Raw genomic sequence first — 22,758 nt, forward strand, 5'->3', positions numbered from 1 at the left:
TTTTACTTTGTATTTATGCATTGTCTCTCCAGGCTTCCTCATCTGGACATGTGGAGTGAATTTTTTCACATCATGTTGAACATACCAGATTGTCATCATCTTCCATCTTTGGATTTGTTAAAGCAAAATCTGAAGAAAACATTTCAACAACACTATTCAAGCAAGATTAAGACCCTACGTAATAGGCTGATTGTACTGCTCTTAGAATATAAGCGTTCTAGAAAATAAAATATGGATATTCGCTAAAAGTCACTTTGTAAATGCTGGCCTGTGCACTCTGACCCTTGTTGTTTTCCACATTCATTGTTTATATGTTAAATGTTTCTTAATAAAGTCCATAAAATATATCCATGTGACTTAATTATTTCAAATATTTCAACAAAGTCTACAACCCGGTAAGGTACCCAGTAGGCTGATGGGGCACCTCTTGAGATGCAGGCATTCATGAGAATAATCTGGATTTGAACATTCTCTAAAATCACTTTTAATACTGACCTGTTCACTTTAAGCCAAAAAAGGAGCTAGACAGCTTTTTTCTAAGTTGAGGGTTTGTATTTGTATACAATAAAAAATTCTTCAAAGATATTCAAAGGACTTCAAGTTCTTATGGATAAAATTTGCCTGTTCTTTTTTTCTTTTTTAAGATTTATTTATTTATATGAGAGATAAAGCAGGGGGTGGGGTGCAAAGGGAGAGAGAAAGAATCCTTAAGCAGACTCTCAACTGAGCAGGGAGCCAGCCCCATATAGGACTCAATCCCAGGACCCTGAGATCATGACCTGAGCTGAGATCAACAGTCAGACACTTAACCGACTGAGCCACCCAGGTGCCCCAAAATTTGCCTGTTCTTTGTTGTAGCATCCTTCAGTGCTGTCCCTGGGAAATATTACAGGTGTAAATCTTAAGCTTCTTTATTTTTTAAAAGTACCATTCAAAGGAATATCTTCCACTTCGAAAACAGTTTTATAAGCTGTATAAATCATTAAGTACCTCTAAGATAATAGCAGCCAACTTAGCATCAGTTGACTTTTAAAGCTGGAAGAATCCTATTCCCTGAACTGAACTTCATTTCTCCATCCCTCCCTCCTTTCCTTAGCATTATGATGAAAAGAAATTGGAGGTAACACCCAACTCAAGAGCACAGAGTGAACTGCTTCCTCCTCCTTCCCTCACTCCCAGCTACCCGGTGCCCATGACTATTTTTTTGATCTTCCCAAAAATGATTCTTGCATATTTCTGTATATTTTTCATACAACTAGCATAATTAACAGTTTTTAAAATTTAACGTACATATTTACATATAAGATGGTCTCATTTCCGTTAATGACTGTAATATTTCATTATATGATGTATCTGTAAGTTCCTAGAAACTGCTGGGTTAAACTGCTGAGCCCATTTAAAATGTTAGGTGAGCGGGATCCCTGGGTGGCACAGCGGTTTAGCGCCTGCCTTTGGCCCCGGGGCACGATCCTGGAGACCCGGGATCGAATCCCACGTCGGGCTCCCGGTGCATGGAGACTGCTTCTCCCTCTGCCTGTGTCACTGCCTCTCTCTCTCTCTGTGTGTGTGACTATAATAAATAAATATTTAAAAAAATAAAATGTTAGGTGAGCATCTGCAAAAAACCTCCCATAGGGGCTGTGCCAGCATATATCAGTCTGTTCCCCACACATCCACTAATAGGATGGATCAGGCTCTTGGCACTTGCTGCTCTGACTTGAGAAAATGGCATCTCCTTACTGTCTTCATTTCCATTCTCTTCTGAAATTAGGCCAAATTCAAGAGCTATGTGTGTTCTCCTTTTTCTGTGAACTCTTTATTCTTTACCTCCTTTTCATTTTCATTGTTCTTTTCCAGGTTAATTTGAAGGAGCCCTTTGTTTGTGAGGTACAAATATTTGTCCAGTTTGTCATCTGCCTCCTAACTCAAGATCTCTGTGTCCATAAATGTTTTAAATTTTTGTTTTATACACGGATTTTGTAAAGTTTTAAATGGCCTTTTTTGGCTTTTGTGTCTCAAAATGCTATTCTCAATTGAGAAATAAAGTTCCTCTTATTTTTTCTATTTTTTGATACTAGTACTGATTTAAATACTTAGAACTAAACTTTTGGTTGCTTAAGTCAGTCAAATCTAATTTTCTTCTGTTTTCTCTAGCTGGTAGTTTGAATATATGAAGCCTGTTGATTTCTATTAAAAAAAAAAAAAAAAACTTTTCAGATGATTCTTTTGAAGTTTCCCAGTAGGTAATCTTCACGGTGAAAATCATGTGTACGTCTTCCCAATTTTTCACTGGTGACTTTTCAATTGCTGAAAATAGCATTTTTTACTTGCTGGCTGTTGCCTAGGACCATGAGAAGAGGGCTGTGCAGTAGTGGCACTGGGCCTCCCTGCCTCCTGCTTTAGTGGAGGCTATTCTCACGTGTATCCGGTATGCTCATGAGGCTGGCCTGAAGGAGACATTTTTAATCGTGTTGAAGAAGTACCCATCCATTTCTTCTTACAAATGTGAATTATGACACTTTCACAGTTTTCTTGCCCATGTTTCCATCTGCATTGGCCCATCTGTAAGCCATTCCCGTATGTGAATGTACCATAGTTTATTTAACCAATCATCTATTTAGAGACAACTGGTTTCACAGTTTTATTGCTACAAAAAAGTGAGTGCATGTGCAAATGTGCCTGCAGGATAAATTAATAGGATGGGATTCTAAAATATGTTTTATTTTGAACATAAAGAATATAATCTGCATAACTGATTACACACATACTCAATTTGGAAGGAAGCTGAAAATGACCCAGGGATAGACCTCATCAGAAAAACTAACATTAAATTGACTCTTAGAGTGTCAAAATAAGTACTGATAAAGCCAAGATTGTGGGGGTTTGGGGTTTTTTTCCCCTTTTGACAATGACTGTTTTGAGAGGAAAGGAAGACAAAGGAAGATAAGGGTGCTGTTTATTTAACTAAGAGTGAAATGTGCCCATCTATGAAAGGCAGCTGTGGGTGCCAAGCTTAGGCGGGGAGGACACTTGGTGTCTGGCCCCTGTTGACATGTCCTTTGTTCCCATCAGCCTGTTTGCTATTGCTGGATCTTCAATTTCCATCACACTCCAAATATCCTCCATGTTATTCACACCAACAACCTTAGTCTGACCACAGTGTCGTCCCAGCACTGCTGTGGCCCATCTGGTGTCTGCTCTATGCCAAGGGCTTTACTTAAATAAACCTCACACACTCATTTCCTAGCAACAGCCTTGTCTCCAGGGAGAAAGGCTCCATCTGAACAAAGTGAGTTACTTTAAGCACTTCAGCCAAATAGTCTTTTGTGTGTGTGTCCATTACCTGGTACAAACTATAGCAATCATCTGTATTTAATTATCCATGAGCTGTCTGCATTGCACACACACACAAATATGTTTATCTGCACAAGGAAAAAGCTCTATCTACAGGACCACTGGAACGGATGCGTGAGAAGTCAGCACTCGGAGGGAGGAAATGCGGCTCACTCCAGTAAGGACACTGAAGTTTCCCTGAGGATAGAGGTGGGTCTTACCCATCCGTGTTTCCTGCAAAGCTGAGCAGGGGTGCAGGTCCTGCTAAGTGCTCAGACATTGTCGAGACTCAGTGTAGGTTCAGATTTAATATCTATCTTCGGTTAAGGCATTGCCTATTCATTCTTGGCCCCCGCTCCACATTCTAAGCTCTAGCTAAGAACCAATCTGGTCACTTAGGAGATTCAGAGATTCCTCTTATCAGTGCCTTTTCCCTCTGGATCACATCTGTGGTTGAAGGCAATGATTCTAAAATTATTTTTCCTCAGGCTAAGGAACTACAAGCATAACTCCTGCCTATCAGAAGAGGTGGCCCCTAATTAGCTGGGCACTTGGCACAGTCTATAAGCACACCTGCAAGCTACTATCCTCCACACCTTTCTCTGCCATTGATCCTAGGAGTCCTCCATTTCCCTCCTCCCTTGAGTCAATCCATCTCTCTTGGTTCCATTCTGGAATGTTTCAGACAAACCCATTTCTGGACTGATTAGGTTATAAGCAGACTAGGGTGCTGTAAGAGAGAACCGCCCCCTCCCACAGTAGCTTGGAGAAGACAAGTGATTTCAGTCTCCTGTTACAGTCAGGGGACAGGGGATGCCGTGCCGGCACTGACTCTGCCACCCTCCACAGGCGGCTTCCAGGATGTTCTGATTGTTGCCATTCTCAGTCAGGAAGTGGAGAAGAGGGAGAGACTGCTCCCAAGGGCAGGACCAGTGAGGTGCAGACTCCTGCTGGGCTCCCAGCTTCGGAAGGGGCTGACACAATCATGTGGCCCCGTCCCCCTGCCGGGGAGACAGGAATCACATGCCTGATTCCTGCTGGGAGACCATGTGCTAAAATGCAGGGGTAAAGAAAGACCTGCAGAAAGGGGCGGGCTGCCCCAACTCCTGTCGTTCCCCTTTCTCTTAGACTGTTGGTGGTGAAGGGGGTGGTTGGGGCCCCCTGGTGGCCACGGGGGCTGCTGCCAGGCAGTGGTCAGGGGATCCAGTCTCTCCGAGCCAGTGGCTCACACACGAAGTAAATTGCATGACCAACCAGGTTTACTCTGTAATGTTTAATGTCCGACAGGTGGAATGACATACAGGCCCATGAATAAGTAAAGTTTTCGATAAACCACGAAGCACTGATGATATGGAATCCTTGGCAGCACTTTGCGTGTGTGTGTGTGTATACACCAATGTACACATATGTATCTCAAGATGAAAAGTATTGCTAAGTGAAAAAAGGTTCTTGAACAATATGTATAAAAATGTCATGCATGACATCCCATTTAGGATAAAAAATGCAATTAGAGTTGACCCTTGAACATGAGTTTGAACTCATAAGCAGGTCCACTTATATTTTTTATAACAGTATTATAATAAACGTATTTTCTTTTCCTATGGTTTCCTTAACGTTTTCTTTAGCTTACTTGATTGTAAGAATATAATATATAAACACGTTACATGTAAACTATGTGTTAACCAGCTGTTTATGTTACTGGTTTTTTGGTCAATAGTAGGCTGTTAGTAAAGTTTGGGGGGGGTGGTCAAAAGTTCTGTGCAGATCTGTGACTCCTCTGGGGTCAGCAACCCTACTCCCTCCACCCCGTGTCGGTCGAGGGTACATCATATATTCATATGCATGACAGACATGACTGTAAATGGATCGGTGTGTTTCCAGGACAAACAACAAACTCAGCATCACCATTGGGAAGGGGGCCTCAGCGGGGAGATGGCCCTCCCAAGTTAGCTTCAGTTGTCACCCTGACAGAACACATGACTCAGGCCTCACTGAGCTCAGAGACTTCGGGTCATGGACCCGTGCCTTAGAGTGGGGCCCGTGACAAGGTACAGAAGAATGAGGAGTGATACCCTGACATCTTGCTTAAAATCTAATTGCGAGGTACAGTAGTCAGATTCACAGAGATGGAAGGTAGAGTGGTGGCTGCCAGGCCTGGGGGAGCCTGGGGGGAGAGGGACTAGGGAGTCACCACTGACTGCTCACAGTTGCATCTGGGATGACAAAAGTTCTGGAGAGCTGTCACACAATATGAATATACATAAAACTACTGAACTATATGCTTAGAATTGGTTATGATGGGGACTTTTTGAGTATTTACCACAATTAAAAATCGTGTTAATAAAATGATTTTAATTTCTGAGAAGGAGCATGTGGCTGCATTGGGAGATTTCCAGCTGGGGAAAGTGACCTCGGAGAGTGACCTACTCAAAATCTTCCTATAATTGTAATTTAGTTAAAGAAGCTTTGAGAGCCTTCCTCTGAAAAAGAAGCAATTGTGACAGAATTTTATTTTCACATTCATGTTTTTCTTCATTTTTGAATAAACCCTGCATCTCAGAGCTGCTATACTAGATATATTCCTTTACTATATTTAAATATTCAAAAGTCATTCACATAACACGTAGCACAGGATTTAACAGAATAGCAAAATATCATATAAAAATAAATGAAAAGCTTTAATATATGCACTGAAAGGACCTCACACACATACGTACAGGCGTACGATAAGTGCTCCTCATGATCTCTTCATAGATCTTCTCGTCCTTACTGCTCTGAACAGACCTCAGAACCACCCCCGGCAGGCCACACAGAGGCAGCCTCTGCACACCTTTCAGCTGACCTCGCAGGGCAGGCGGGGCTGAAGCCCAGGCTGGTCAGGCCACAGAGACAACTCAGTGGGGAAAGCCATCTCTAGACAGCATATGCAAGAGGTGATGCTAGCTTGGCTTGGTTTCCAGGTGTGGACCCTTCCAGTCCAGAATCATGCACTGTTTCCAAAACTGGGATTCTTGGGATATATGTCACTGGGTGACAAGTTCAGAATCTCATCCAAGGAAGGGCCTTCATCCTCTGGAGTGATTTCGGACTCGAACATCTGCTGCAGCAGGGCGTCCACGGTCCTGTACTCTAGGAGGAAGGAGAAAGGCATGTGGAACTCAAATGTGTTGGGGTCAGAGGGGAGCATCCAGCCCAGGCAGGGCAAGGCTTTCTGGAAGGATGGCCACTGAGTCAAAGACAATGCTCTCAGCACGGCTACCCAGATAGTCTTTGAAAGAAAGGATGAAAAAGTCAGGAAATAATCACTCATCTCTGCTGGTGCAGATACCACTGAGCTCTGGGGCCAAGCAAGGCTCAAGAAAATTAAAAAAAAAAAAAAGGTCTTCCCTGGAGGATTGAGAAGGGTGACACCTGGGAAGGGTGTCCTGCTCATGCCACTGTCCCTGCAATCTATGCCATGCTCCTCATCCTGAGTTTACTGTAGGCACCCTGGCCAAAGCCCAAAGTGACAGTCAGGTTGCTCTGGGTTATTCAGCCAACTACTGGTTCATTGAGAATAAAGTAGTTAAACACATAGTTGTTAGGGGCTCCTGTGCCCTAGGCACATAGTGAAGCCCTGGGGACACCACAGAAGGCAAGAAGACATGGCCCAGCACACATGGAGTCTACAAGGAAGACAAATGATGACCAAACTGTCACTTAATGACAAATGGCATCCACCCAGCATGGCAGGTCACAGTGGGAAGGAAGGGAGATTGATAAAGAGAGAAATCAGGCATAAGGGCTGCAGAAACCATGAAAGGAGGGCTTGTCTTTATCCTGAAGCTACTGAAGGTCAGATTTGCATTCTGGAAACATCTCACTGGCTGCAGTAAGGAGAGCATGGATTAGAAGAAGTTTTGCACTGGGTTAAAACTTACTTTTAGATGCAATTCTGAAGTACAATCCTTTCAAGGCCTTCCTTTTGTTGTCTCCATCATCCCCACTGAAGCCACTGTCTTTGGCATCCATGTTATCAATGAGCTTCCCATCCTGCATTTCTTCTCTTCAAGGAAGAAGAGACATGAACAGGGTCAAGTCCCTCACTGAGTCCCTCACATGTCCTCCCAGCCATAGCCCCGGGTCACTGTCCAGCCACATCCAGGGCTCTCCTCTGCCCAGTAAGGGTCCCTGAGAACTGGCACATAGGACCATGCTGGATGCCATGAGGCCCTGAGTGAGTAGACGTGGCCAGCCTGCTTCCCAAAGCCTGTAAGTAATATCGAGGGGAACACACTACTCACTCTTGAACTCCCACTCCAAGCTCTTGAATCTTCTTCTCGATAGCAGTTTCGACTTCACTTTTTTCTAAGGAGTATGCCACAAAAAATGCCTCCAAGATGAACGCTATGAAAATACTGAGAAAGAGTGAGAGGTAGAGGGTGCAGGCTGTGGTCTAGGCAACAAGGAATCCCAGTTCCAAAGAGTGTCTGAGCCTGAACAGGAAGGCAGCCTATTGCTGCAAAGACAATGCAACGCAGAAGAGAGAAACGACGGTGTCTCTCAAGGACTGGACACAACTTTCATTCATTTGGGGAAAAAACATTTTTCTTTTACAACCTATTTAACCAGTGAATATTAAGAAGAAAACATAACTTATAGCGGCGCCTGGGTGGCTCAGTGGTTGCGCGTCTGCCTTTGGTTCAGGTCGTGATCCCGGGATCTGGGATCGAGTCCCGCATCGGGCTTCCCACAGGGAGCCTGCTTCTCCCTCTGCCTGTGTCTCTGCCTCTCTTTCATGAATAAACAAAATAAAATCTTAAAAAAAAAAAAAAGAAAATCTAGCTTATTTCTGGGATGGACAGGGGCTTAAGCCCAACAATTGTCGGTAGACAGTTCTCCCTGAATATCTCAAGGTGCAGCCTGGGTTGTCTGAGCAAAGGCATTGAGGCTGATTTAGGAAGGTTCATCCATGAGACATTCCAGTAAGCTGGAAAGCTCCAAGATGCCTCCCCCCAGAGCCAGTCCTGGATAGTAAAGATAAAAAGTTCTTGCCCTCCCTGGGGATCTGCTTACATTCCAGGTAAAACTAAAATCCCTCTTTTTCTCTCTCTCTGCAGAAGGGAGGACAGGCAGGTCCCCAGCAACCCTATAATAAGTTCACATTCCTCCTTGTGGGGTTCCCTCCTCCTCCTTCTCCAGTGGGGACGAAGGTTCAGGGAGCTGACACGGTGTGTTGCTCTGTGGTCGCTTCCGCCACAACTAATAAACTTTGTCTCTGACCCAGGGGGCCGTGGCTTCTGTCGGTGTATATACGGTGTGTATACGGGGCATGTGCTTGCAGACGAAGCTGCTGGCTTGCAAGCAGGCAAGAACCTCAGACCCTCCGCCGTTTCTGACCTATGGGGATGATGGAGCCCAGGGCTCCCACCATGGCACACGCTTTGAGAGGAGAGGAGCCCTGCCTCTGCTGGTCCCAGCACTCTGGCAACCTCTGTGAGAGCCACCCGGAGAGGCGTTTCTCTCGTGTTCCCACTACGTATTCTACTCAGGCTGTGTAAGGACAAGCAAGCCTGATCAGAGCTACCTGTGGGGTTTCTTCCCCTCTCCTCCCTTGGCCAGTTTTTTTTTTTTTTTTTTTAAGATTTGATTGATTGGGATCCCTGGGTGGCTCAGCGGTTTGGCACCATCTTCAGCCCAGGGCATGATCCTGGAGACCCGGGATCGAGTCCCGCGTTGGGCTCCCTGCACGGAGCCTGCTTCTCCCTCTGCCTGTGTCTCTGCCTCTCTCTCTCTCTCTCTCTCTCTCTCTGTACCTCTCATGAATAAATAAATAAAATATTTTTAAAAAAGATTTGATTGATTTATGAAAGAGAGAGAGTGAGCGAGAGGGAGCATAAGCAAGGGAAGTGGCAGACAGAAGGAGAGGCAGAAACAGGATCCCCACCGAAGAGGGAGCCTGATGTAGGGCTTGATGCCAGGACCCCAGGATCATGACCTGAGTGAAAGGCAGATACTTCACCAACAGAGCCACCGAGGTGCCCCTCGGCCAGTATTCTTGAGTCATTCTTGAGCCAAAGTCAGTAGGTGGTGGCTGGCCAAAGCAGGCCTGATTTAATAAGGAAGGCACTGGGTGCTGGGCTGTCACCCCAAGAACTGCAGACCCCAGGCTGTGAGAGGGGTATGACAACCAGAAAACCTCTCTAGAAGACAATTCTAGTGATCACGAGGACTCAGGTTCAGGTCCCATGGAGGAACCAAGGAGCTAGAATCAGAGACTCTTAAGCTGGAACAGAAGCCCTCTAGAGTAATGGGATGTCACAGCAGCTTTCAGTGACTGAGTTCTCTCCTGGAAGAGGGACCAGGACAGACCTAGAACCAATGAAAGGACTGTACCAGTGCCTTCTACCTGTGCAAGGACAGGGAGGTACCAGAGATGGACAACTAGGGAACAGCCTCTGAGGCTCTAAGAAGCTAGTAGATGCATGGATTTAAGCAGAGGGTGAACCGTATTCACAGGGATGCTCTAAAGGGATTTGGTCTGGGTGAGGAAGGGGAGGGAGACTGGCCAGGACCCTGGGGTCCTTCTGACCCAAACAACTTATAAAACTATGAGATATGCATGAGCTATAGATGTGCACGGCACCGGCAGACAGCGATGAACACAAATAGGAACGCAAGTGACACTCTTCCCTTGCGGTGCCTCCGCATGGTGCACATGGTGCACATGTTCTGTGCACATGCACAGAACAAAGGATGAAGATGTGGAATCGCCAACAGGGCTGGAGTAAACTCACTTAACAATGAGAATGACGACCACAATATGGAAGCTGATGAAGTACAGCTTTGCCGCCTGGTGAGTCACCAGGGCGAAGCCACCTGCGAGGAGTGCAAAGCTAAGGAATCAAAGCTTCAGGGAACTGGGCAGGTGACCGGGATGCTCCTGGAAGTTCCTTTCGGTGCCCTTCCCCCCCCCCCCCAGCCCAGGGAGCAGGCAGGCCCTGGGAGTCCGTCCCCTCGCAGAAAGGATATCGTGCCACTGGTTCACCACCGTGAGCTCCATCAGCACGATGAACGAGGAGGCGAGGTCATTGAAGTTGTTCTTGCAATAGTGGTCTCGGGCGAATGCGGAGCCGGTCAAGGCTGGGTTCCCACACACCTGAGCTTCGGGAGTGGTGAAATTCGGGTCGAAGAACCAGACTTTGCCTTGGAATGCTTCCATCCCAATGATAGCAAAGACGTAGTAGACCACCTGGGAGGGGCAGCACAGGTCAGCAGGGGCACATCGAGCTGCAGCCGTGCAGGGCGAGGAGCCAGCAGGAGGGGCAGAAGGATCGCGGACACGGACATGGGTGGACCCGGCAGGAAGGGCCACACTGTGATTCCGGAGTGGCTGCCCGCCCCAGCCGAGTCTCAAGCATGTCAGAGTGGAGAAGGGTGGACCAATCGGCTCGTCTCTGCTGGAGAAACCCGAGCTGTCCACGGAGGAGACACAGGACCCAGCCAGCTGGACCACAGCACCGCCTCTCCAGTGGGCTTCTACAGCCCAAAACAAAGCTGCTGGGCAAGTTAGTGGGTTAAATCCTCAAGAAACAACAGCTGGGGGATGCCTGGGTGGCTCAGTGATTGAGCATCTGCCTTCAGCTTGGGTTGTGATCCCAGGGTCCTGGGATCGAGTCCTACATTGGGCTCCCCACAAAGAGCCTGCTTCTCCCTCTGCCTGTGTCTCTGCATCTCTCTGTGCCTCTCATGAATAAATAAATAAATAATCTAAAAAACCAAAACAACAGTTGGCCCGCTAGGAAAAAAATAATAAGGCTGTATCTTAATCCCATTTTTTATAAGATGAATTTCAAAGGTACCATAGGGTCCAATGTAAAAAAAATAAATTGAGTAGAAGTCCCCACTAAGCATGACTATAAAAGATAAAAGATTATACAATAATCTATAAAATAAAAGATTAGCAAAGACGACTATATAATTAATTTAAATGATTATACAGCTCCCAAAATAGACAACAAAAATCCTTTAGGTGCAGGAAAAAAAAAAAAAAAAAACAACAACTCAAAAACAAGTGACAGAGAAGGAAAAGTAATTATGCTAGAAACAACTTACCGACAGCCTATTTCCTGAATTGGCAAAACACTCCTACAAACCATATTTTTAAATTAACAGAATGGACCAAGGATATGAACACACTGTCTACCGAAAAAATAAGCGCTAAGTCGCCAAAAGAACATGGAGAAGACACTCAGGCCTGTGAAACAGGACAGAAGTGCATGTCAGAGCCACACAGCACCATTCTGTCCCATCGGACTGGAAGACGTGCAATGGCTCATAAGCCCCAGCTGTGAGGGGTGCAGAGGCACAGGCTGTGACATGCTGTCGTCTGGGCTACACAGGAAGCATGACTCTGGACGGTGCCACCGGCCGACCAAAGTTTGAACACATTTACCTTTTGACCCAGCCTTGCTGCCTGGGAATGCATCCAGTTGGAACAGAGGCACTAAGATGCAGGTGCAAGGACCTCACTACATCAGCTGTGGTGGCAAGAAAGTGACACTCCCTAGTGGTCTGTCAGTAGAGGGGCTAGTTGGATGTGTTCCAGAGTCTTCCCTCAGTGGGACACTTTTAATCATAGCAGAGCCAACACGATGCATGTGTCCTCAAAGTCGTGCAGCATTTCGTGTGGATTATTCTATCTGACTGAACAATAAACTAGATACATACACACAATTATGGGACATACTTGTGTACATGGAGACATTGAGAAAGAGGAACAGGAAAACTTTAATAATGGTTGTCTCCAGGAAAGACACATATGGGGAATGGAAATGGGTGACCTAGAGTCTGCCCTTTGTTCTTCTGTATTAATAGAATTTCTTACCATGAGAACAGGAAAGCAAAGTGAGTACCCTGTGGCAGAGTGACCTTCATTCACAGTGTGGAACTTCTCCTAAGCAGGAGGCGTCAGCCCCCATGCATCCCTGGGTGGCTGTTCTCACCACTGGGGATGTGAGGAGCAGGTGGGCTTTAGCCACAAGCAGAACAAAGAAGGATCTGAGGTTGGGGGGTGGGGGAGGGACAGGCAGCCATGAGCTGGAAGGAGCCTGCACCCCTGAGAAGCATCTGCTAGTCATGCTGACCTACCCAGGCTGTGGGTGACAAAGAAATCATGGCCGAGTTAACCCACTGCAGTTCTGGTGTCTCTCACAGTAGCTGGTGTACCTTAGCTGGTATATGCCCAGTGTTTCCAGACACTGGATATTTCTAAAAAGGATTACACGAAATCAGTGAGTCTCATTTACTTAATCTCCCTTTCTTTTCCTTGCTTAAAATAAGGCTTACGGAGAGCTGCCAAGAACGAACATCATACTGCTTATTTCACATAGAACAGCCACAAGAACAAGCCACTTACCAAGACAAGTCCACCAAACGTCAGTATCGTGGGGCCAATGTTAATTAAGGTGGTCACGATAAGCCGGAATCTAGGATAAAACAAAGTTTCTAGCACAAGGCGGCAACAGGGGAAGCCAGAAAGTAAAGCTGACACCACGCTAGCAGGTTTCATTTAATATCTCTTCCCCCCGGTACTGGATCTGTTTAGAAACTGTCAGGAATTTGCCTTTTTAGCTGTGCACCACTGGGGGAATTATTTAACCTCCCGGAGCTTTGTTGTAATCACCTGTAAACAAAGGCTACGAAAAGCCCCCCCTCCAAGGTTGTTGGAAGAATTTCACAAGACAATGGTTGGCATACTCAGGTTAGCATTAGCTGCCTCCACAGCCACTGTTATGCAGCCACTGTAGAGCCTGCATGGTTGAGGGAAGGGGCCACAGGGATGAAAATGATCGATAGAACCCCTGCCCTCAGGAAGCTGACGTTTGAGTGCTCTTTGCCATCTTCGAAGGCTCCTCTGCCTGCCCTGACATGCTGAGAGGGGGCTGGGTCCTCCATACAAGTTCCATTCCAGGCTCATAATGGGGGGTGTTTATCATTCTGAGGCAGGAGCGATTTCCAGCAGGGCCCAGTGTGGGAACCACTCGGGTGCACATGACTCCCTCTTTACCTCTGAATACTGACAATGATCCTTAGGAGCCGGAGTATCCTCAATATCAAGACAATATCCAGTATCTGCTGACTGTTGTAATTTCCTGCTGGGATAAAAACCACAGTCGTTTAACATTCCATTTTGTGAGTGCCTCTGGCTTGTCCCATGTATTCAATGAGGTCTGAGACTCTGTGGGTTCAGGGGAGAGACACGGCTTCACTTCCAGAGCAGGACAGTGGCTCTGAGCTGTGAGGAAGCAAGTGCTACCTTGAATCACTCACTCGCCTAGCAAAGCCAAGCCACTCCAGGCATTCCCTCCTCACCTGAGAGCTAGAGAATCATGAGAGCAGGTGTAGGCTTCAGGCCATATCTAAGAAATGACTGTGCATCAGGTTCTACAGAACACATTTCTTCAAGCCCTTCCTTTCCCAATACTCCTTTGAGAGAGTTGTGTTATGAAGCTGCACCATCTCTAAATAACACCTTCTGCTGTCTACAAAAGGAGTGTGCATGGTGGGGTGGGATGTGCGGGTGCAGCCAGAGGAGGAGTAGACACAAGAGGGCAGAGAGCAAGGAACTATGCAGAATTCCAGCTCCAGCTGGACCCTGGGTAGGGGGCCGAGATGGGCTGAGGGTCAGAGGCATGGAGGTTAAGCCATGAGACTGAGGGCAGGTCTGGAGAGGAGGTGACCAGGGCAGGATCTGGTGTGATGGATGCATACAAATATAATCTCTAACATACAGCTAAACACTAAGCTACCATCTCTCTCCAGAACATGAAACACTTCTATTAATTCCCTTGGGTACCCCCTGCCCCATCTCCAATGTCTTCCTTACTGCCACCCAGTGGAAGTTCCACAAAGACTATGGATGGAATGCATGATCCCAGGAGGTGGTGAGGCCGAGGGTCCATGGTACTGACCTGACTGAATGGTGGCGTTGGCCACAGTGGCCACCAGGGCCGCGATGATGATCAGCGTATCAAACCTAATGGTGCAGAAGGAAAGTTGGTGAAAGATCAAGGGAAAAGCCTGAAAGTTCAGGATGCCACTGATCCCAAGAAAACTTTGAATCCAGTATCTTAGGCAAAGCAATGATCCAGCCAAGAAACTGATTTCCATAACTTTTGAACAACGGAGACAAAGCAAGAAATACTACATTTGGGGGATCCCTGGGTGGCGCAGCGGTTTGGCGCCTGCCTTTGGCCCAGGGCGCGATCCTGGAGACCCGGGATCGAATCCCGCGTCGAGCTCCCGGTGCATGGAGCCTGCTTCTCCCTCTGCCTGTGTCTCTGCCTCTCTCTCTCTCTCTCTCTCTGTGACTATCATAAATAAATAAAAATTAAAAAAAAATACAATCTTAAAAAAAAAAAAAGAAATACTACATTTGACTGATCCAGTGATCACTCACTACTGGCTCTAATGAACCACCCAAGGGTATGTGTAGCAATCAGCCAATTCTTATCACTTTGTCTTCCAAAATAGCTATATGCTCGCAAGAATATTTTGGCACATTTTCAGAATACACAGTATAATCTTTCTAGGTATTAATTTTAATAAGTGCATGGTAACTTTGTAACTAAAGGGGAAATCCATCATATTGTTACTCTTCTGCCTAACAATAATACCAAAGGACAATGGTGCCAAAGCACTGGACAAGACTAGCTAGTTCTCCTTTGGCCACATGCGCATGCTAGTGAGTTTCCTGGCACCAAAAGCAGTGATCGCAGAGATCCAACCCTGCCAAGCTGTGCGCTACTTAAGACAGGCATGTGTGTGTGTGCCTTGTATCTTTGTGTCCTGCCATTTCTAACATGCAGTGACATTTGAGATGGTCTGCAGCACATGGGTGATGGTTCAAGACCAGGAGGTACACAGTCTGTAGAAGAAAGAGGCCACAGGTGACACATCTCATGTAGGAAAGAGCTTGTTAACAATCTCGTTGTCCAGGCCTACGTGCCAAGTTCTCTGATAAAAAGACTAGGGAGTGGGCCAAGGGAGCTATGGAAGGAACTTCTTGGATATGATGTTCAATATCCTTTCCAAAACCAGGATGCTGTGATCTGTGATTCTAATTTTAGCTAGAGTCAGTTGAAACTGACATCATAAATAACAGCTTTGTCTGAACCAGATGTTCCTACACTCTCAAGATTTCATTATCAGATGCCCCAAAACTAGGCAGCTAGAGCTTGAAGAAACTATAACAATATTCCCCAAATGGACAGAGACCCCCCCCTTTGCCCATGGACTCTAAGCCCCCCTCCACTCCCCAGAACACACATGCTCACCAGTTCCAGAACTGCTTCCTGCCAAAATAGGCTCTGGGCTCATATGTGTACAGTTTCAGGAGAATTTCAATAATATATAGAGAAAGAAAAAGCCATTCTGCGTTAGAGATGAAGGGTTTTTTCTCATCCAGAGCAATGAATATGGCATTTACTAGAATGATGACATCATAAACCCAGACAAAAATCCTGCCATGAGGGAAAAAAGAAGAGATTCTGTCATCACACATTTCAGTGAAAGGAGCATGGTCAGAACCTTCTAGCAGCTACTGTGTTCCCGACAATGTCATGGTTCTGAGATGCCTCTCAACCCCATCCCAACATGGGCACACACACATGAGCACACTCTGACTCAAGTACGTAAAGGTTCCAGCACGACCAGGGTCCTGAAATCTACCTGCCTCCCCCTGACACTGGGGCAGTCCTTCTGGCCAAGGAGAAAATGAAGACCTGGTGATCAAGGACGGGGGGAATAGAGGTGTGGTTTTTCCAGGTGCCCCTCTGGGGGCACAGTCCCTGACTCAGATGAAAGCTTAGGCAGAACTGGGGCAAGTAGAAGGTTTAGGGCCTAGCATGGGATCATGACACCTCTCCCGCTTATCCCTGGAAAATTAACATCCTTAACTAAGAAAGCTGCTGAAAACCTCATTACCCCTAATGCACACAAGCCTTTCAGGGGACTGACATGTCCTTCATCCTCACCAAGTCTGAAGTGGGCTCGGCCCCAACTTTCCAATGAAAGAGCAGGCTGCTCTGCTCAGGTAGCTGTCTCCCATGCTGCAGAGAACCCCGGGTGAACCCTGGGCACGGCACTGGGAAGACAGGAGGGGCTCCCACCCTACTGTTCTCTGTGAAGCTGTAGACCTAAGACCCTGGATGCCACATGTGGACACACAAACCTCCAGCACATGAAACACATCAGTAATTCAAGACTGGGATTAATGGGAAGAAGCTTCTACATAAAGAGCTTTGATAAATATCAAATATCACAGGCTGAGCCACTTTCCAGGACTTCTCAACCATTCTCTTCCATGAAACATTAAATTCAAGGACAGCAAAAGGATGAGCCACTAATGATAGGGATACTCCAGGCCACGCATATGAAACCTAAGATCTGCAACTAGAATGAAAGATTCTTTCTGGAGTCCACTTATTTGAGAATAAGAGAATTAATTGGCCTTCTTAACAATCATTCCAATAATTCAAATGCATGAGTTCTTACTATGCACTTTACAAAGTCAGAGCACCATATCTGAAATTAACTTCCTAATGATTTGGGTGGGGCTGGAACCTTCTGATTTCAGAGAGCGGTCAGCTTCTCTGTTCAGAGAGCACATCCAGTTTGTGGCCCTTGAGCATCTTAGGAAATAGGGCAGAAGGAAGCATAATCAAGAAGCCTGTCCTTTTGGTTAAGGTCAAACATAGCACGTCCAGAACAAAAAGCAGCAAGCAAGGGGCTGATTTATAGCTTCAGTAATGAAATATATTAAGTCCAAACAGCATTTGCAAACTCCTCTCTTTTTAAAGCAACTTGAGAAAAAACAGGCCCTATCTCACTTGCCTGTGCCGAACCATTCTCTGGACCAAGAGGCTTGCGGACGACTGGTATACCCGAGGCATCCAGTCTTCCAGTGGGTGTCTCTTGATGTTGATGGCAACTACCTGAATATTGAGGAGGTCAGCCAAGCGTAGAAAGTTCATTTTGTCTGCAATGAAAAAAAAAAAAAAGATCCCAAATGCACGGCCACTGTGACACTAAGGTTCAAAGAGTGACACTAAGTTGGCAGACTCTTGTTTCTGCGTTTCCTAGGTGAAGATCTGAAGCTTCAAAAGGTGAAGGCCCAAGGCCAAGGAGCCATCAAGTGGCACAGCCACCTGTCCTCACTCAGATCTGCAGCCAACCCAAGGCAGCCAACACTAGCATGTGATTTTGGTAGTTCACAGATGCTGCTACCTCACCCCCTGCCTTCTACCCACCTACCTCTTCACATGGGCCATCCCTACTTTCAGTGTCTGCCTGACTTACCTTTCCAGCCTCCACTCCACCTCTCTTGCCTCTCCACCAAGCCTCCAAAGTAGCTGTAATCCACCTCCTTCCCCTTCCCTCAAGCTCCTATCCTCTTCTCTGCCCACCCTCCCTCCCTGCCCCTCCTCAGAGATTCACTCAAATCCACAGCTTCCACAACAAGTTGGCTCAAGAGCCAGGCCAAAGTTCACCGGACTCTTTCTGACCAGCCTGGCCCCATGTGGCTACAGAGCCAGTATTCCCCAGATCTGCCAAATGTCCAGGGTCACTACCCTGCACACCTCTCTCCAACCAGACAGGCTGGATGCTATGACTCAACTCGGTTGGTTTTCAACCCCATTTGTGTATGAACTTTCTGCTCCATACAATGTAAAGAATTTCATCCCAACAGATGAAATCAGGATATGTAAAGGATGTTACTGCTTCCTACAAAGTTCTTCTTACAATTTCTTTCCAAGTTTTCTTTGAAAACTAAGTTGACGCTTAGAAACGAAGTTGATGTTTGGAAAACTTTAAAAAAGCTGTTGAAAGAAATCACCAGTGCAGATTGGGTCTAGCTGAGACAACAGGCAAAGGTTGGGGTGGGCATTTTTTTATCCTAGAAGTCCTCTCATTCAGAGGGCCTGGCAGATATCCATAGCTCCATTCCAGTTTTCAGGAGCAAACAGTGAATGATGGCTCTACAGTTAGCACAGCGTGGATTGTGCAGGAAAGATGACGCAGAACTGCCATCAACAGATGTCCAGGCAAAGAACAAGCTTCAGCCCTGGCAGAAGCGTGGCTTCATCTGAGTGATGAGCCTGAATCAAATACAGCCTTGAGTGATGTCACACATTCATGTTGCTATTTTCCTCAACAGTTGTATGGTGCTAAGAACACAAAAGAACATGAATCCATAAAATTAGATGAAAAAACACACATAGGGGCAGCCCAGGTGGCTCAGTGGTTTAGCGCTGCCTTCAGCCCAGGGTGTGATCCTGGAGACCTGGGATGGAGTCCCACATCGGGCCCCCTGCATGGAGCCTGCTTCTCGCTCTGCCTATGTCTCTGCCTCTCTCTCTCTCTCTGTGTCTCTCATGAGTAAATAAATTAAAAAAACACACACACACACACACATAGATATCTTAGGATATCCAAGTTCCTGAGTCTTCAGAGTTAGAAAGAAAATATACATACATGTCTTAATAGCCAAAGGCATGGAACACCTACTCAGGCGGAAGTGCAAACTTGGAGAATTAGGTGACAGGATAACTTGGATCCAAGGGCCTGGGCTGCATGAACCCCACCATCACCGGTTAGGGAGACAATGACATGACAAGCATGAGTAGGATTTGGGTGACCTACTGACAGGAACCCAGCTAAAACATCATACGTTAAGCAACCTAAACCAAAACGGAATCTATTAGTCTCACTGAGTTCACATCTTTTCATCCAGAAGATTCAGTAGAACAACAACAACAAAAAAGAGAATCAAAACAATAGTAATTTTGTGTTAAGAAGGAACTTATATTCATCGGACATTCTTATGTTGAAGATCAGAAGTCAGCTAACTTTTTCTGTAAAGGGCCAGATAATAAATATATTAGGCTTTGTAGGTCAAATGATCTCAATTTTAACTACTCAGTTCTGCTGCTATAGCATGAAAGCAGCCATAAATAATACACAAATGAATGAGCATGGATGTGTTTCAATAAAACTTTATTTACAAAACAGGTGGGGGGCCATATTTAGCCTATGGACCATAATCTGCCAACTATTGCTGTAGATACATTACTTCTGCCATATTCTCTTTAATTCTATTCAGTCCTTTTCTTCCCATATTGGTAAGTTTGTGCTTTACAGTTTATTACTGGATTAAGTTTTAACATTTTGGGTACTAACAGAATTCCAGTGTTTAGCCCTGAAAACCACAAATGCTCATAACTGCTGAACAAATGGAAAAGAGAAAATATTCACAGAAGTATTGCTATCCTCTGCTCGTACAGAGTGGAGACCACCATGAAGCATGTAATTCTGTTCAACTTTCTGTTATTAACACTGTCTTTGGAAGTGTTAGTTGAACAAAGGCGTCTTTTGGACATCTAGACTTAGAAATTACTGCCATATCCTATCAAATATACCCTATGGTTCCTAAAAGCTGACAAATCTTACTGGCTGTCTCATGTAAAGATGTGGTTGCATTGGCAACAATATTTCAATCAACCATGCTATTTGGCAAAAAGTAAAATACTGGGGAGTCTACTGAGCCATAAGCTCACTGGTGCCTTCTTCTTGTCATATCTCTGAAAGTTCTCAGAATGAAGGGCTGATGACCTAGACTCCCTGCTGACTCCCAATCATGAGCCACCAAATAGAGATCGAGGTCCCAGGGGTGTGTCTCGGGAGTGCCTGCCTACCTCCTTCACCTGCTCAGAAGGTCATGAGCTACTTCTGCTGAATGTCTGTAGAGCCACTAGAGAGTAAGAGAATTACATTCAGGTGTAGCTTAGTTTTGTCAGTGTGGTGTCATCTGAAGCCTGGACAAGAAGGTCACATTTACATGAATGGGTAAGTCTGCAGCAGATGAATTACAACTACTGCAGTTCTGTCCTCCTGAAGCAAATGCTCAAGTCTGAGATTTATAAATTTACTTATTTAAAGATTTTATTTACTTATTCATGAGAGACACAGAGAGAGAGGCAGAGACATAGGCAGAGGGAGAAGCGGGCTCCCTACTGGGAGCCCGATGTGGGACTCCATCCCAGGACCCCGGGGAACATGACCTGAACCAAGGCAGAAGCTCAACTACTGAGCATCCAGGCACCCTCAAGTCTGAGATTTAGATAATGTAAATATCAAAGATTAGTTATGTGGAAGGGTGGGGGCAGGTAAACCTTAGATAGAACAAAGTTCTAGAGGAGGACAACAATCTTGGCCAGAACCAGCAAAACAGGTGTTATGTGCTGACAGGTGTCCCCTCGAAATTAATATGTTGAAGTATTAACTGCAAGGACCTCCGAGTGTGACTGTGTTTGGAAAGGGGCCTCTTCTAAAGAGGTAGTTAAAATGAGGTCACTGGATGGGACCTTATCCAATATGACTGGTGTCTTCACAAGAGGAGGCAATTAGGACACAGACACACACAGAGGGAAGACCATGTGAAGATGCAGGGGGGGCAATCATTTACAAGCCAAAGGAGAGAGGCCTACTCTGCTGACACCTTGATCTTGGACTTCTAGCATCCAGAACCATGAGAAAATAAATTTCTGTTTTTAAGCCACCCAGTGTGTGGTACTTTGTCATGGCTGCCCTGGAAAACCAACACAACCAGGAAATTTCTCGACTCATTGTTAATTTGATTATGTTAAAGCAAACACTTCTTTCCTAAAGTTCTGAATGGAGACTTAAAGACTCTCACAAAATTAAGAAATCAATAAAAAATTCTTTATACTTTAAATGTGCTATGTCCACCCCTTATAAAAAATCATAAACCAAACTGACAAACAAAACACCCACTAGAGTGAAGAAAAGGGGAATTTCAAGTTCAATGATCACCTTTTTTGCTTCTTTTAACAAAATCCTTGACAAACTCTTAGCTTGCACAAACATATTAAAAATTCTAAAGAAATAAAGTATAATACGAACAGGTTTTTAAATGATTTTCTCCTTGACATGTCTTCCAGATAAAACCCTGAATTAACAAATTGGTTTATAAAGTCTGACCTCAAATATAAAATATATACAACAAACTATTAATTTAAACAGTATTCCTATAATTTCTTAAGAAAATCAGATAGAAACCAGGAAATTCTAGCTTTATTTAATGTTCTTAATGTCTCTAGTTAAAAAAATTATTTATAAAGATGTATAAATTAACAATAGGCCAACAATTAATTGCTGCAGAAAGGCCACTGGGAGAGAAAAATAATGTTCATTAATTTTATTGGTAAAAAGACACATTTTAAAGATCTGGTTTAAAAAGTTGAAATCTAAAGACTTGTGATGAAGATTAAAATGTTACAAAATTAATTCATTAAACAAATTAAAATAATTTAAAATTTTAAACCAAATTGATTTAATGCTCCCTGTAAAGAAAAACTAGTACATTGTTCTATAATTTAGGGTTTAAAATGTGGCTTCATGTCTTTTTCCTGATTTTTCCAATGTAAATACAAACTATAAATATGGTATTTTAGTTCATGTATAATTTTTTTTCTCCAAAGAGGTTAAAATGGCTGGAACTACTCACACCCTTCACCTTTATAGGTCAATTGGTGTCATGATCTCAACTAACATTTAAGCATCCATAAACCTAAACATCAGCTAGAACCATGTGGCATGATTTAAACTGTTGTGGTTTAAAAAGTTAGATCTTCATCAATCATCTTGTGTAAATCTTACACAATATTATAAATCACAAGGCCCTGTAGAGTTGCCCACTTCAACCGTGTGGTAACAGCAAGCAGAATTTTCTTCTCTGACAAATCCTTAGTGTCAGCAATATGGTTTTTAAAGCGTATTTCCTAAAATTACTAATTGAGTTGGGGGCATTGCATGAATGAATGTTGAGATAAATAGTCAACAACCTGGGTTTACCTAAGACTTTCAAAGAAGTTAAAATGTCATGTCCCTATGTATAAATAGCTTTGTTCTCCAGGGCACTCAAATGAAAATATTATGCAACAATTGTCTTACATTATGCTATAAAAACTAAAGTTTTCAAGCTTTTTTTTTTTTTTTAAGTTTTCAAGCTTTAATCACACTGGCATTTAAGCATATTCATTGGTATGACTGTCTGTGTATGTGTCTACAATAACGTATATTAAAGTTAATAGATGAAATTCAGAACAGGTTCATCATGCTCTTCATGTGAGGCACAGAAGGCTGGTCCTTGCCATCTCTGTCTTCTGCTCAGGGATCTGGATTTGCAGCCCTTGCCCACGGAGATTCTCTTATTTCTCACAAGTCTGCAACACTTATACTGACTTTCATTATCTCTTGGATGACTGTGGACCACTGTAAAGACACGAAGCTTCTCACTTTTGGAGGAGATATAATGTCAGCTGGTCCACACATTTCTCTTGCTATGATTGTTCTTGGCCAGCA

At 44.7% G+C, this 22,758-nt stretch overlaps 2 protein-coding genes across 3 annotated transcripts in view; one reads left to right on the top strand and one right to left on the bottom strand.

Moving 5' to 3' along the window:
• Nucleotides 1-347, top strand: part of BUB1 (BUB1 mitotic checkpoint serine/threonine kinase) — a 42,916-nt gene extending 42,569 nt beyond the window's left edge. Inside the window, exon 25 of the mRNA XM_077843337.1 lies at nucleotides 33-347. Coding sequence (XP_077699463.1) covers nucleotides 33-228 — 196 coding nt within the window. The 3' untranslated portion in view covers nucleotides 229-347. The remainder of the gene's footprint in view (nucleotides 1-32) is intronic.
• A 5,467-nt stretch (nucleotides 348-5,814) lies between these two features.
• The window catches only part of LOC144280879 (two pore channel protein 2-like), a 39,648-nt gene continuing 22,704 nt past the window's right edge, over nucleotides 5,815-22,758 (bottom strand). The window contains exons 10-19 of one of the 2 annotated variants that reach the window (XM_077843338.1): nucleotides 17,209-17,353; nucleotides 15,651-15,836; nucleotides 14,286-14,350; nucleotides 13,382-13,469; nucleotides 12,731-12,800; nucleotides 10,353-10,564; nucleotides 10,110-10,208; nucleotides 7,617-7,730; nucleotides 7,254-7,378; nucleotides 5,815-6,462 (exon numbers count right to left, since the gene is read on the bottom strand). In XM_077843338.1, the coding sequence (XP_077699464.1) occupies nucleotides 6,317-6,462; nucleotides 7,254-7,378; nucleotides 7,617-7,730; nucleotides 10,110-10,208; nucleotides 10,353-10,564; nucleotides 12,731-12,800; nucleotides 13,382-13,469; nucleotides 14,286-14,350; nucleotides 15,651-15,836; nucleotides 17,209-17,353 (1,250 nt within the window). In that variant the 3' untranslated portion in view covers nucleotides 5,815-6,316. The remainder of the gene's footprint in view (nucleotides 6,463-7,253; nucleotides 7,379-7,616; nucleotides 7,731-10,109; nucleotides 10,209-10,352; nucleotides 10,565-12,730; nucleotides 12,801-13,381; nucleotides 13,470-14,285; nucleotides 14,351-15,650; nucleotides 15,837-17,208; nucleotides 17,354-22,758) is intronic. The other variant, XM_077843339.1, reaches the window with a different exon arrangement.

Source organism: Canis aureus, chromosome 12 (genome assembly GCF_053574225.1).
Source record: "Canis aureus isolate CA01 chromosome 12, VMU_Caureus_v.1.0, whole genome shotgun sequence".
Classification (NCBI taxonomy): domain Eukaryota; kingdom Metazoa; phylum Chordata; class Mammalia; order Carnivora; family Canidae; genus Canis; species Canis aureus.